Source organism: Grammomys surdaster, unplaced genomic scaffold (genome assembly GCF_004785775.1).
Source record: "Grammomys surdaster isolate TR1022 unplaced genomic scaffold, NIH_TR_1.0 112606, whole genome shotgun sequence".
Lineage (NCBI taxonomy): Eukaryota > Metazoa > Chordata > Mammalia > Rodentia > Muridae > Grammomys > Grammomys surdaster.
The window spans coordinates 1-13,416 of NW_021611834.1; the positions used below are offsets into that span (position 1 = coordinate 1).

At 35.7% G+C, this 13,416-nt stretch overlaps 1 protein-coding gene across 1 annotated transcript; it reads left to right on the forward strand.

Annotated features, from left to right (window-relative positions):
• The first annotated feature begins 808 nt into the window (after positions 1 to 808).
• Positions 809 to 13,138, forward strand: LOC114635569 (UDP-glucuronosyltransferase 2B1-like). The gene is made up of 6 exons (XM_028784091.1): positions 809 to 1,550; positions 2,661 to 2,809; positions 8,205 to 8,336; positions 10,274 to 10,361; positions 10,496 to 10,715; positions 12,393 to 13,138. Exons 1-6 carry the CDS (start codon positions 827 to 829, stop codon positions 12,667 to 12,669), a joined length of 1,590 nt encoding a protein of 529 aa, XP_028639924.1. The 5' UTR covers positions 809 to 826; the 3' UTR covers positions 12,670 to 13,138.
• Positions 13,139 to 13,416: the final 278 nt, after the last annotated feature.

Sequence of the window (13,416 nt, forward strand, 5' to 3'; positions counted from 1 at the left end):
CACTGGGACTGGTGGCATCCCTGGGATGGTGGTACAGGATGTAAGAGAGAGAATTGAGAGAGCCATCAGAATAAACCACTATTGTTCCTCTATGGCCTCTACTTCAGTTCCTACCACCAAGTTCCTCCCTTCAATTCCTGCCCTAACTTCCCTTCATTATGTACTACAACTGTAAGCAGAAAGAACCCCCATGGTCTGAAAATTTCTTCTAATAATGGTGTTTCTCATGACAAAAGGAACCTAAAAGGGACACACTTGAAGTCATGTCTACCAAAGAATATCCAGAACCCAAGAAATTGTGTATTATAGTAGAAGAGAAGTATTGTAAGATGTCTTCCTTTCCTGAACACTATAGGATCACCTTCTAATTCTGGGAGAAAATATGGCAATTTGATGGACCAAGCAATTTAACGTGATGAATTACATATATCACAGTTTTTAACAGGCCAAAGGTCTAAGAAATCCTGATTCACTCAGATCCTTGTTTGATCTTTACTGTTATGTTAAGTACACTTAAGAAATACAGAATTTTTTTTCTGTGACTCTTTACATATACTAATATGTTATGTTCAACACACGACACTTGCTTAGAAGAATTGAATCAATTTTAGCCCAATACTATCAGGGACAAAAAAAATAGATAAACTTTGTGAACCTTGAGTTCATGTTCCATGGGTATATTTACACAGGATGTTACACCATCAGACTCACCTAGTCAGTAATGAGTTTAGAAGTTATATGTTAACTTCTTGACTGATTGAACTTGACATAAAAGCAAGAAGTATGCAAAGAATGACAGATTTCAAAAGCATTCTCTTTCAGGAAGATGTCTCTGAAACAGACTTCAGTTTTTCTGTTGATACAGCTCATATGCTACTTTAGACATGGAGCCTGTGGCAAAGTGCTAGTGTGGCCCACAGAATACAGCCATTGGATAAATATCAAGATTATTCTGGATGAACTTGTGCAGAGAGGTCATGAAGTCACCGTTCTTGTATCTTCTGCTTCTATTCTCATCCAGCCTACCAATGAATCTTCTATCAATTTTGAGATTTACCCTGTACCTATGAGTAAAGATGATCTTGCATATGCTTTTGGAAAATGGGTAGATGAATGGACATACGACTTTCAAAAACATTCATTCTGGACATATTATTCAAAAATGCAAAAAGTCTTCAGTGAATATTCAGACATCATTGAAAGTTTCTGTAAAGCAGTAGTTTGGAACAAGAGTCTTATGAAGAAACTCCAAGGATCTAAGTTTGATGTCATTCTTGCAGATGCCATAGGTCCCTGTGGTGAGCTGCTGGCAGAACTGCTTAAGACACCTTTGGTATACAGTCACCTCTTCTGTCCTGGACACAGATATGAAAAGTACAGTGGGGGGCTTCCACTTCCCCCTTCCTATGTGCCTATGGTTCTGTCAGAATTAAGTGACCATATGACATTTGTGGAAAGGGTGAAGAATATGTTACAGCTGCTATATTTTCAGTTTTGGTTCCAAATATTTAATGAGAAGTCCTGGAGTCAGCTTTACAGTGATGTTCTAGGTAAACTGTGCCTTTCACTGTTACTGGGAAATTCTGACTTGATGTTACTTTGAATGAGAATGTGTAAGGTGAATATAAAGTCATAGACTGAGATTGTTCATTGTGAGCTGATCAAGTAAAAATAGAAAACAAGCAGAGAGCCTCAAAACAAGGCAAATACTGTAGAGTAACTGATCAGAACACTCCAGAACTTAGTAACCATGTAAAGTGAGACAGGGAAGATTTTGCTTTATAATCGTTTGATCTACTCTATGTTTTTCTCAGTGAAACAAACTCCAGATTTCATTGAGTGCTTTAATGACTGCAAGAGAGAACACTACAGATTCATAATTTGCTACCTCAACTATCTGTGTAGCACTGAAGAAAACATATCTCCTTAAAAATTAAAGTATCTATCAAGTATATCATGAAAGGTTTTTCACAATTAGATAGTATCACTAGAACCAGAAACAGTTAAGGTAACTTGCTTTTCTTAGAATTTGAAATGTCTCAGATCTGTAAAACTTACAAAAGTCTTAAAGCCTTAAATCTTGCTATAAAATGCACATATTTATTAATTTGTTCTTTAAATATCTTTTCATTAAATAACATACTACCTAAATTAATAGTAGAAATATATTAAATGTTAACTATTTATGGAAATATCCAGCTTTAACTTTTATGGATATGGCTAAGTGTTACTTGTAGTCTCCTGTAATAGACACAGTAGAGCAGTTATAAAGAAAACTTACCTTACATATTATCACGGCCACACCTTACATATTATCACGGCCACACCTTACATATTATCACGGTGTATTTCAAGAATCATAAATCAAGAGAATAACTGTGAAATTGTATAAAGTCGACTAAATATTCTATGAAAGCTGTTTTTCTAATCATTTTCAAGTTTCTTTGCAAGACTCGAAATGTTTCAAATTCATGGATGTAACTTTGCAAATCAATGGAATTTTGACACAATTATTATTCATATTAATATGATTATATCATAAATCATAATTGAAACATCTTAAATTCCTTGTCTACATGATCTCAACTCGCAGAAATCACCTGCTATATTTCAGACAAACTTGTTTAACCATTGTATATTTTCATTTTGGGGGGATGCAGGGAGACCCACTACATTAACTGAGATGATGGGGAAGGCAGACATATGGCTCATTCGAACTTTCTGGGATCTGCAATTTCCTCACCCATTCTTGCCTAACTTTGACTTTATTGGAGGATTTCATTGCAAACCAGCCAAACCACTGCCTAAGGTAACTATATGGTTTCTCGTGATAAACAGTTTTTTCTGGAAACAATTCTTCATCAGATGTTTGATTTCTTTCCAGATGCTTGGCTTCCTGAGAGGTATAAAAAGTGAATTAGAGCTCTCTGATAGTTGACATATATAATATTTCCTTACATCTCTGGGTCTCATTATTGTTAAACAAAGTGTCAAATCACTTTAGAATGTGGTCAGTGATTTAAGGATGTTTAGGTAACTCATAAAAAATAATTTATCTTCTCTTCAAGAACATATAATAAATGCCAGAGATGTATTGAACAACTAAAGAAACAAAGAATCAATTTCTTCATTAAAAAGAAATTATATCCTACTTGAAAATATTATACTGATGATGAACTATAGTATGCAGTGTAATAAATGTTATGTATTGTATAATTAGAGATAGATAGACAAGTTAAAGAATTATCCAACAGCGATCAGAGGTAATGTCCTCAAATCCTTGTGTTGTTTCACTGCCTGGCCAGAGTACAGGGTGATATTAGCAGATGAAAAGAAGAGAGAGGAAAACAGACAAATGCCAAGAACTATAGACTTAACTAAGCAGGTTATAACATGGCATGTAGGCGGTGTCAGACAGCTTCATGTGTGTGAGTTCCACACACTGCTCCCTTTTACAGTTTCCACTTCCTTGTATTCTTTCTACATTTAGGACTTGCGGGTATTTTGGTTTTGTCTTTGTAGTTTGCACATATAAAAAAGAAAACAGCACTTATATTTCTATGGCTGGCTTGCTGCTTAACATTATGTCCACTAAACAATAGTTGTTTACCTGAGATTATATAATAATAATATCTTTACTATCTGAGTAAAACATTATTATATATTGCATATTTACCAACACCTTTTAACATCAATCAGTTGAAGAATATCTAAGCTAATTCTATATTAGGGTCATTGTGAATAGTGATGAAGTAAATATTATTAGGTGAATTTTTTTCCTTGCAACTATTTCCCTCAGAAATCACCAAAGGGTGGCATAGGTTAACTGTATATATCTTACTAATGTCTCATATAAGAAGAAAAATGATTTATGTTTTTATATTGATATCATTTGACATTTCCAACAAGGATAAATGCATAAGTATTCAATTTCCATAATATATGTAGGAGACTTTTTATATTATTTAAATTGTTGTGACACTCATTATAACTAGATGATGATTGAATATTAACATATATGGAATTGAGTTTTTCTGAAAGCTAAAACTATTGAAAATTTTTCAGATAATTGGAAGATATTTCAATCTGAGGCTATTTTGTATCATTTGCATCAACTGATTGAATTCTTTATTCTTTTGATATTAGAAAGGATTTTTTCCTGAAATCTTATTTTTTTCTTTTCTTTTTTCCATTGGATATTGTAATTATTTACAGTTGAGATGTCATCCTCTTCTCCATAGTCCTCCCAAGGAACACCCCTATGCCATTCCCCCTCCTCATTTTTGCTTTTATATCATTTTAATTACATGCAAGTATTAAGGTCAGTTCTAGGTTGAGGAACTAGCGATATAATAGATGCAAGTAGTCAAGGAACAAGCAAGACAATAAACACAAGGAGTCAAAGAATAAGCAAGAAACTAGACAAAGTTCTGTGATGACTCCCTTGATCACTATTTCTAAGTGAAATTACTTCTTAGATTTAGCCTAAGATTTAGATTCCTGCCTGAAATCGTTTCTTTATTCTAGCCTAATGTCAGATTCCTGCCTGAAGCCCATTTCCTTTTCTTTGGCCAATGTCAGATTCTTGCCAAGCAACCCCAAAAGCTCTCCACCTCTCCCCGTATTTTATTTCATAAACAAGACTGAGCCTGTCTTAGGTAGTTCTGACAAGAGTGTCTTCTGTACACTTTGTGGAATGTGCATTATCAAAAGCAATAGACTCCTGCCTTAGGTTGGTAAGGCTCTGTTCATAACATTACCAGTCCTTTGATTTCCAGCCTGTTGAATTAGTAAGTTTGTCTGAGGGTTCATTTTCAGTTTCAAGGCATGTACTTTAGCTGCCAATATTTTTATGTTGTTAAAGACAAGCTTTCACATGATGTGCAGGAATAAAAGTATTCCAAGGACAATAAGAACTACCAGACTCAAGATGTATATGTCTTTGTTGAAGTTTGACCTAAATGGGAATACTGACTTCAGGCCACAGGTAATTTTGTCAGCAACATCTGCAGCATCAGTGCTCAGCAGAGCAGCATTCTTTAAATTTATATGCTCACTATGCAAAGTTAAAACATGCAGAGAGGTGTTAGAATTATGCCAAATTCCCTGCAAGTGTCTTTAAACTTTTTGCTAATTATAATGACTATCTTTGTTAATTTAGAAGTAACACAATTCCAGTGGTATTTGGTATGACACTTGACCATGTTGGCTCCTTACCCTTAAACTCTGAATCACTTTCCAATAATTTGAATAGGATGAAGAGCATCAATCCCTTGTTCCAAATGCCTATCTAAAATGTCCTGTATAATCAACACATTAGTAACACTTTTTGCTAAATGATTAAGAAAGGTAGCTCTCTTAACTTCTTGTGTCAAAGCAATTGCAGAAGCAGTGGTGATAGCAATTAATGTAATTAAAGCTATTATATCAGCAATAATCAAGCCGACTACCCTCTTGATTCTGCTTAAAACCTGACTCACTTCTTCTAACACTTGCAAGCTTTTTTCAGAATACCAAGGTTCTGTAATACACAGGCAATAAAACAAAAGCTAGTTGATAGACCTCTGTAACAGATGCCAGGTTTCAACACAGTAACACAACTAAAAGTGTACAATCATGCAACTTACATTAAATACTCTAGAAGAATCAGAAGTAATTTTAACTTGAAAATTAAAAGAGCCTTAACACATGCACTAACACTTGTTTGAAATCCAGATCCTGTCTCAACTTTATCTTTTGCTGGCATAATATCCTAGTGAACTGTAGCTAACTTCCAAATATGTCTCTGAAAATGTCCAGAACCAGCCTTCCGAACAAAGACTGTTATTTCCAATATTGGATTCATTTCTAGACCAATCCATGATTGAGTACAAATAACTGGTCACATTTACCAAAAATACAAGGCTCATTATAACTTCTCCTTTTGATTCTCTGTCCAACAAGGTCTAAAAGCTTGAGGCAAGGCAAGACCCTTGTCTCATCTATTGTATAGGTAAGCAAAGGTGGGTCGGGAACATACGTCCAATACAGCTTCCCAGTCACCATTGTCAGGGCACTCAACAAGCTCACAGGTCAGCATCATTCATTGTTCCAGCTTCAGCATGTCTCACCAAGCACTCTGGCAGTCACTATGCTCCTTCTGCTTCTTGCAGAAAAAACACAAACACATCCTCTTTCCCATATTTAGTAACTGATAGGTATCATGCCTTATGTAAGTAAGTGGATCTTTTCCTTTTACCTAGGCATAAGTATGCCTAGTTGTAGGGTACCATAGACCCTCAGAACAAATTTCTTGGCATCCATTTTTTTTGAAAAAATTCAAAATAAAAACAATAAGATTTAAAAAGATTTGTGGAGTACAGGGATGTACCTCACCCTTTTTTATTTTATGAAAATATTATTTAAAGGTCCATGGGCCACTTCGACAGTCCTTTGTCCTTGAGAATTATAAGGATTCCCAGTAATATGGGTAATGTTAAGTTGTTGAAAAAAGTCTCAAATGCTCTACTGCAATAGCCAATTCCATTATCTGGGTTTTTCTTTTCTTTTCTTCTTTTTTTGTTGTTGTTGTTGTTGTATAATTTATTTATCGACATTTCAAATGTTATCCTCTTTCCCTATCCCCCACCCGAAACCCCTTATCCCATTCTCCTCCTTCTGCTTTTATGAGGGTGTGCCCCCATACCCATTCCAGATTCCCTCCATGGAGCTCCCCCACACTGAGGAATCCAGCCTTCTTGGCACCAAAAACCTTCTCTTCCACTGATGCCTGACAAGGCCATCCTCCACTACATATACAGCTTTAGCCATGGGTCCTTCCATGAGTGTTCCCAGGCTGGCTGTTTAGACACTGGGAGCTCTAGTTGGTTGATAATGTCATTCTCCCCATGGGGACACAAGTCCCTTCAACTCCATCACTCTTCTCTCTAACTCCTCCATTGGAAACCCTGTGATGAGTTCAATGGTTAGCACCATCATCCATCTCTGTATATGTAAGGCTCTGGCAGAGCCAGAGAGGTATTTTTGTAACACACTCTCTGAACAATTTACAAATATCCGCCACCTCTTTAGACAATCTCTTCATTTTGATATATTTCTTTTTTCTTCATTAGCTTTTACTATAAAGTACTCCTCTTTTTAATTCCTAATTTATTCCCGGGCTACTGGGATTATTTAATACATCACTAGCTTTTTGTATTTTGTTTTTCCCTATGTCATAGAATTTTCTTTTCTTTTTTCTCTTCTTATCTTTTCTTTTTTTTTGACAGTAGAAACATCTTTATTTTTATTTAAAATGTACTACAAATAATTTCTCTCTTTTCAATGTGAAAATAAAAAAAATAAATTTACTTATTAAATTATATTCCAAATGCTGCTGATCTCCTGGTCTCCCTCTTAGACTTCCTATCTCATCTCTCATCAACCTCTCTCACTCCCTCCCTGCTGTTTTTCCACTGCCTCTGTCACTGCTCCTCTCTCTCATTTCCTTCAAAGAAATCATCAAAAAGAAAATCAAAGGAATGGACTTAAAAGCAATAGCCCAAAAATACGCAATCAAACAAAAGGAGAGAAAAAAACACGAAGGATAAAAAGCATGGCATTTATTTTTGGTTGGCTAAATACTCCTGAACTTAGGGCCTACTCTGCTGGATGATTGATTTAACCAGTTACTCTGTATTAGGGAGAACTGATTTAACCCATTTTTATCAGATATCAATTGTAAATAGCTTCTCAGTTAGAAGTGGAAGTCTGTGACCATTTTCTACTCTCAGTGCTGGACTTCATCTGACTTAAACGTGTGAATGATTAAGACATGTTGCTACAGTCTCTGTGAGTTTACATGTGCATCAGTCTTATTGTACCTGGTAGACACTAAGATGTCATCCATCCCCACTGGCTCTTACAATCTTTCTGCCTCCTTCTCAAATTGTTTTTAAAATACCTTCTAATGATCCTCTAAATTGAAGTGACCTTTCTACTAACAATACTTTTTATTCCTCTAATTTTTTAACTTTCGTCTATTGTACTAATAGTACAAATGCACTCTCCATGAACACTGAAGACTGAGGCACTGAAGACACTCACTTGTCTTCCCAAAATAATTCCCATAATTTTGTGATTTCCTCTGGTAATGTTTGTCTCCGTCCTTTAGATAATGCTACCCATGCAGTAATATATTTGTGTTGTCACAACTGTCTTCGTAGGAAATGGAAGAATTTGTTCAGAGCTCTGGAGAACATGGTGTGGTGGTGTTTTCTCTGGGATCAATGGTTAAAAACATGACAGAGGAAAGGGCCAATGTAGTTGCTTCTGCTCTTGCCCAGATTCCACAGAAGGTAAGATAAAGTGTCCACTAGGTTCACAAATGTATTATAAGACTATTAAAGCCAGACAGTGGTGGCACACTCCTTTAGTCCCAGCACTTGGTAGGCAGAGGCATTCGAATTTCTGAGTTCAAGGCCAGCCTGGTCTACAGAATGAGTTCCAGGACACCCCAGGCTATAAAGAGAAACCCTGTCTTGAAAAAACAAACAAACAAACAAACAAAAACCAATAAGACTATTGAAAACTGACAGGATTACAGTAGGGAAAATTCCTGTGAAAAGTAAAGTAACTGGGCATTTCTTATGCATCTCAAACATCATATTAAAAAGAAAATTATGAATTGCAGAGGATAGAATGTTAGTCTGTTTCTGATTCACATTATGAGCTGAAAGATCACACTGAGATCCGGCATGGTTGTGCATAGCTGACATGTTGGTGCTTAGAGATCTGAGGTAGGACTTTCTCTTCATATTTACCACCAATTTTCACTTCATGTTCATTCCAAAGCTTTTCTGGTCTATTCCATGTGTCAATGTCTCAAAAGAAGTGAGAGAAAAGGATAAGTAAAAGAGAGAAAGGCTGACAGGAAGGAGAAAGAGGAGGAGGAAATACTATAATTGGGAATATTATGCTGGGGCTGGAGCAATGCCTCTGTGATGCATGGAGAGCACAGGCTGCTCTTGCAGAGGAACTGGGCTTGATTGCTAGGATTTACAGAGTAGTTCACAAGTGTCCTCAATTCAACTTCCAGGAAATCCAATGTGCTCTTCAAACCGCCAGGTAGAATAATCACAGTGCAGAGAATTACATGCAGGCAAAACATCCACATACAGAAAATAAAACAAGAATGTCTGTAAAGAAAGAGTCAAAATATATTCTTCCTAATTACTGATGTAGGAAAATATGAGAGAACAGATGAAAAAAGGTCCTATGCTGAAGTAGGACTAGGATTATGAAATTATGAGCTTATCAGGAGGAATTCTGTTTCCAGAACATCAAGTGAGCTTGTTTTTCTGGATGGTGAAAGAGACTGGAATTTAAGAAGGAGTCGTGTGTACACAAGGATAACATAGGAAGAATCTAGCAGCTGTCACTCTTTAATTGTATTATTGAATGACTTTCAAACAGTGGCAGTATTTGGATGTTTGCAAGCTAAATTCCCTCTATTTCTTGATACCAATTTCTCCTATTATGGAGCTTATTTATTTTATTAAACTCAAAGAATGCAGAAAGTAAAGACTCGCAGTTCACATTCTAATTTGTGAGGATTCTTTTTACTTTAAAACTCTTTTTGATACTAAACATGAATTGTATTCAGAACAAGAGAAAATGTGTTTTCAATATTCCTTCTGACATTTTTCCATGGACAGTCCTTAAAAAATTTTATCTGTAAAAACATAAATTTAATTCTTGGTAATAAATAAGTTATTTTTAGAAATAGTAAATTATACCATATGAATCAAAATAAATTCAATTATAATAAAGAGCCTATGGAACATGAAAATATAGGTAAAATAGTGTGCTTATGACTTAAAAAGACGTAATATTGAGAATATATATGATACATATATATATACCATATATTGCATTATTATGAAATATACATAGTCATAAACTGTTATTAATTGACCATGATTGTGACAATAATGATTATATTAACTGCCTAAAAATTTCATGTATACACACACGAATTTTTCACTAATTAACAGACATATAAAATTAGTATAATTAAATGTTATGCTCAAGTTATTATGAAGCCATGTACAAACAATGTATTATTTATTTCAACCTCTTAATATTTCATAATATTTTAGAATTCTCCTCACTTAAATTTCATTCTCCATCATCTGGATAATGTTCAACTGAGTAATCTCTATTCCCCAGAATCAAAATATACCAAAGTCTTGAAATTTCTGTAATTAAATAAGGTATTGTCTGTGTGTAACAGGTTCTGTGGAGATTTGATGGTAAGAAACCAGACACCTTAGGATCTAACACACGGCTGTACAAGTGGATCCCCCAGAATGACCTTCTTGGTAAGGCAAATGTCACTACAAGTTTGTGGCTGTAATAATATACTTACTTGAGAACAGCCCCCTTCTAAGCCTTCACATTTCCCCTCTCTTTAATATTATGATCAATAATTATGTAAACCTTCTTCTCATCGCAGGTCACCCAAAAACCAAAGCTTTCATAGCTCATGGTGGGACCAATGGCGTCTATGAGGCGATCTATCATGGCATTCCTATCGTTGGTATTCCCTTGTTTGGGGATCAGCCTGATAATATTAACCACATGGTAGCCAAGGGAGCAGCTGTTAGAGTGGACTTCAACACACTGTCAGCTACAGACCTTCTCACTGCCTTGCGGACTGTCATTAATGACCCTACGTGAGTCTGTTTGCTTGTTTGCTTGTTTGCTTGCTTGCTTGTTTATTTGTTTGAATTTGTTTTTTCTTTTTTTCTTTTTTTTTTTCTTTTTTTATTTTTGTTTTCTTTTTGTTTTTTGAGACAGGGTTTCTCTGTGTAGTCCTGGCTGCTGTCCTGGTACTCACTCTGTAGACCAGGCTGGCCTTGAATTCAGAAATCTGCCTGCCTCTGCGTCCCAAGTGTTGGGATTAATGGCGTGCGCCACCATGCCACGCGCCACCATGGACCGCACCACCATGGCCCGGCTGAAATTGTTCTCTTTAGATAGACGTCTTCTGTCTTTTTTCAGAACATAGTCTTACTATAAAATCACAGGACCATACATGAAATCATATGACTCTGCCTGGTTCAGCCTCCTGAGTGTTCGGATTGAAAATATGTGCACTTATATTGGAGTGAATAACTATTCCTTTAAAAATATTGATAGATTCACATCATCATCAGTTTGGATTTTATCCTATTTGAAAAAGAATGATTTTAAAAAACTTTGTTATTTCGCGTATCTGAAAGTTGTGCTTATTAATAATAAAGTTACTCTAAATTTATATTTCAATCAATAGACATGGTTAGTCTGAAACTAGTCTATGAACATAAATATCACAAATATATATTTACAGGTAACAAGGAAACTAGTAAATATAATAGAATAATACATAATAAAGTAATCATGAACGTTAATCTTAAAGAAAGGGTAAATATTTACCAATATTTTCTGAAGTTATAAAACTTTCGCTAAAACTTTATTTTACTTCTATAATGATATGCACTATTGCATATATAGTACTAAAGGTGAGAGACAATATTAATTTCTTACCATACCTGGAGAACACTATGGGTAGTTTCAAGATTTGCCAGTATAAAAAATGTACTTAATCAGAAAATCCAGAAGCAAGAAAACAGGAAAAAGTACTGCTAGTTGTTACATACACAGTCTCTTAGTCCAGGAACAAAATTGCATTGCTTTTATTCTGGTGAGAATACTGGGGGAACTTTTGTGCAAGGAAGAATCATAGCTCAACAAGTGTTTTGAAAACAGGAGTCTAGATATAAAAAGGAATTAGGAAACAGGCAGAAGAGAATAGGAGAAACAGAAACTAGAGAGGTGATGTCCACGATGATGTGTGACCCTATAGAGATTAAGAGAATTCTGTGTCTACTTCCCTTCTTGGTCTTAAATCATGTGTTACATGTTGGAGATACACAAATACACACAAAAGATTAGTGATCCTTACTAACTTTCTCTTACCAATAAATATTGCTCCCCTATCAAATTCAAATTAAAAATAAATATTTTATGAGGAATAGAGCTAAAACAAGCCAGCATATGTAACTGAGAAACTGTGTCCACTGTTAAGCAGCTCATTAGTTGGAAGTGCATGCAGGTCATTAAGTACTTCCAAACCAGTGTCAGCTACACACCAAGTTCAAAAAAAAAACCTGTGCTAAACAAATGTGTTTCATTGACCTCCCTATCACTCAGCTCTCCTCTCTGACACCTTATAAAACACAGCACTTGTGTGGCAAGTCTATGTGATTTATTTTGAGTTCCTTGTGGGACTTAATCCCAACTAAACAAATGCTAGGTAAGTCGGCAAATTAGCATCTCTTTCATTTTACTCATATATTTTGTCACTACAGCTATAAAGAGAATGCCATGAGATTATCCAGAATCCAACGTGACCAGCCAATGAAGCCCCTGGACCGAGCTATCTTCTGGATCGAGTATGTCATGCGCCACAAAGGAGCCAAGCACCTTCGCCCAGCTCTGCATGACCTTAGCTGGTTCCAGTACCACTCTCTGGATGTGATTGGGTTCCTGTTGGTCTGTTTGATAGCTGTGGTATTTATCATCACAAAATGTTGCCTCTTTTGTTGCCATAAGACTGCTAACATGGGAAAGAAGAAAAAAGACTAGTTTCATGAAGGCTGAAGGAGAGATTCCTGAGAGATGAGCCTCTTCCAGCTGCTTCCAGTGAGAACCTGTTGTCAGTCCAGGTGCCTTCCCTCTGAAACAAGACAGAGTTGGGACTTCATTGAAGATAGCTCTCATGGATTCATTCTAGGTTGAAAGCATGCAAGATTTCATGCCAGATATACACTCGCTGTTCTAAAGGCCAAATTATTTGTTCAGTTTAGAACGTTTTGATGGAATTGAGAAGCTATGCCCAACACAATCACTGAGGACACTATGGTTCACAAGATTTTCATGAGCATAAAACCTTGGGAAAACATATCTAAATATCAATTATCTTTACAAATGCCAGGCCAGCTATGACTTTATAGTAGTTTCTTTTCCTTTCTTTCTTGTTTTTCTTTCTTTCACTTCTCAGGAATAATAATGTTCAAAATGCCAAACTTTTGAAATAGACACGTTTGCATCTGTATGATGGTAGTCATTGTTTCTGGTTATTTTACAATACTCAGACCTCACCCAATTCCAACTTTATATGCCAGTTGTATCAATCATTGCTCTAATATAGCCAACATATTTCATTTCTATTGAAATTGCTAAAAATCCTGGGTTTCCAAACATCAGGGATAACCAGCCAATAGCAGTGATGTTATAGCATTGGGAGAGGTTGGAACACTCATTTGCACTGATAGCTTATACCCCACCATATTAAGTTTTTCCTAGACAGATATCATGCTTTAGTCATCTTTT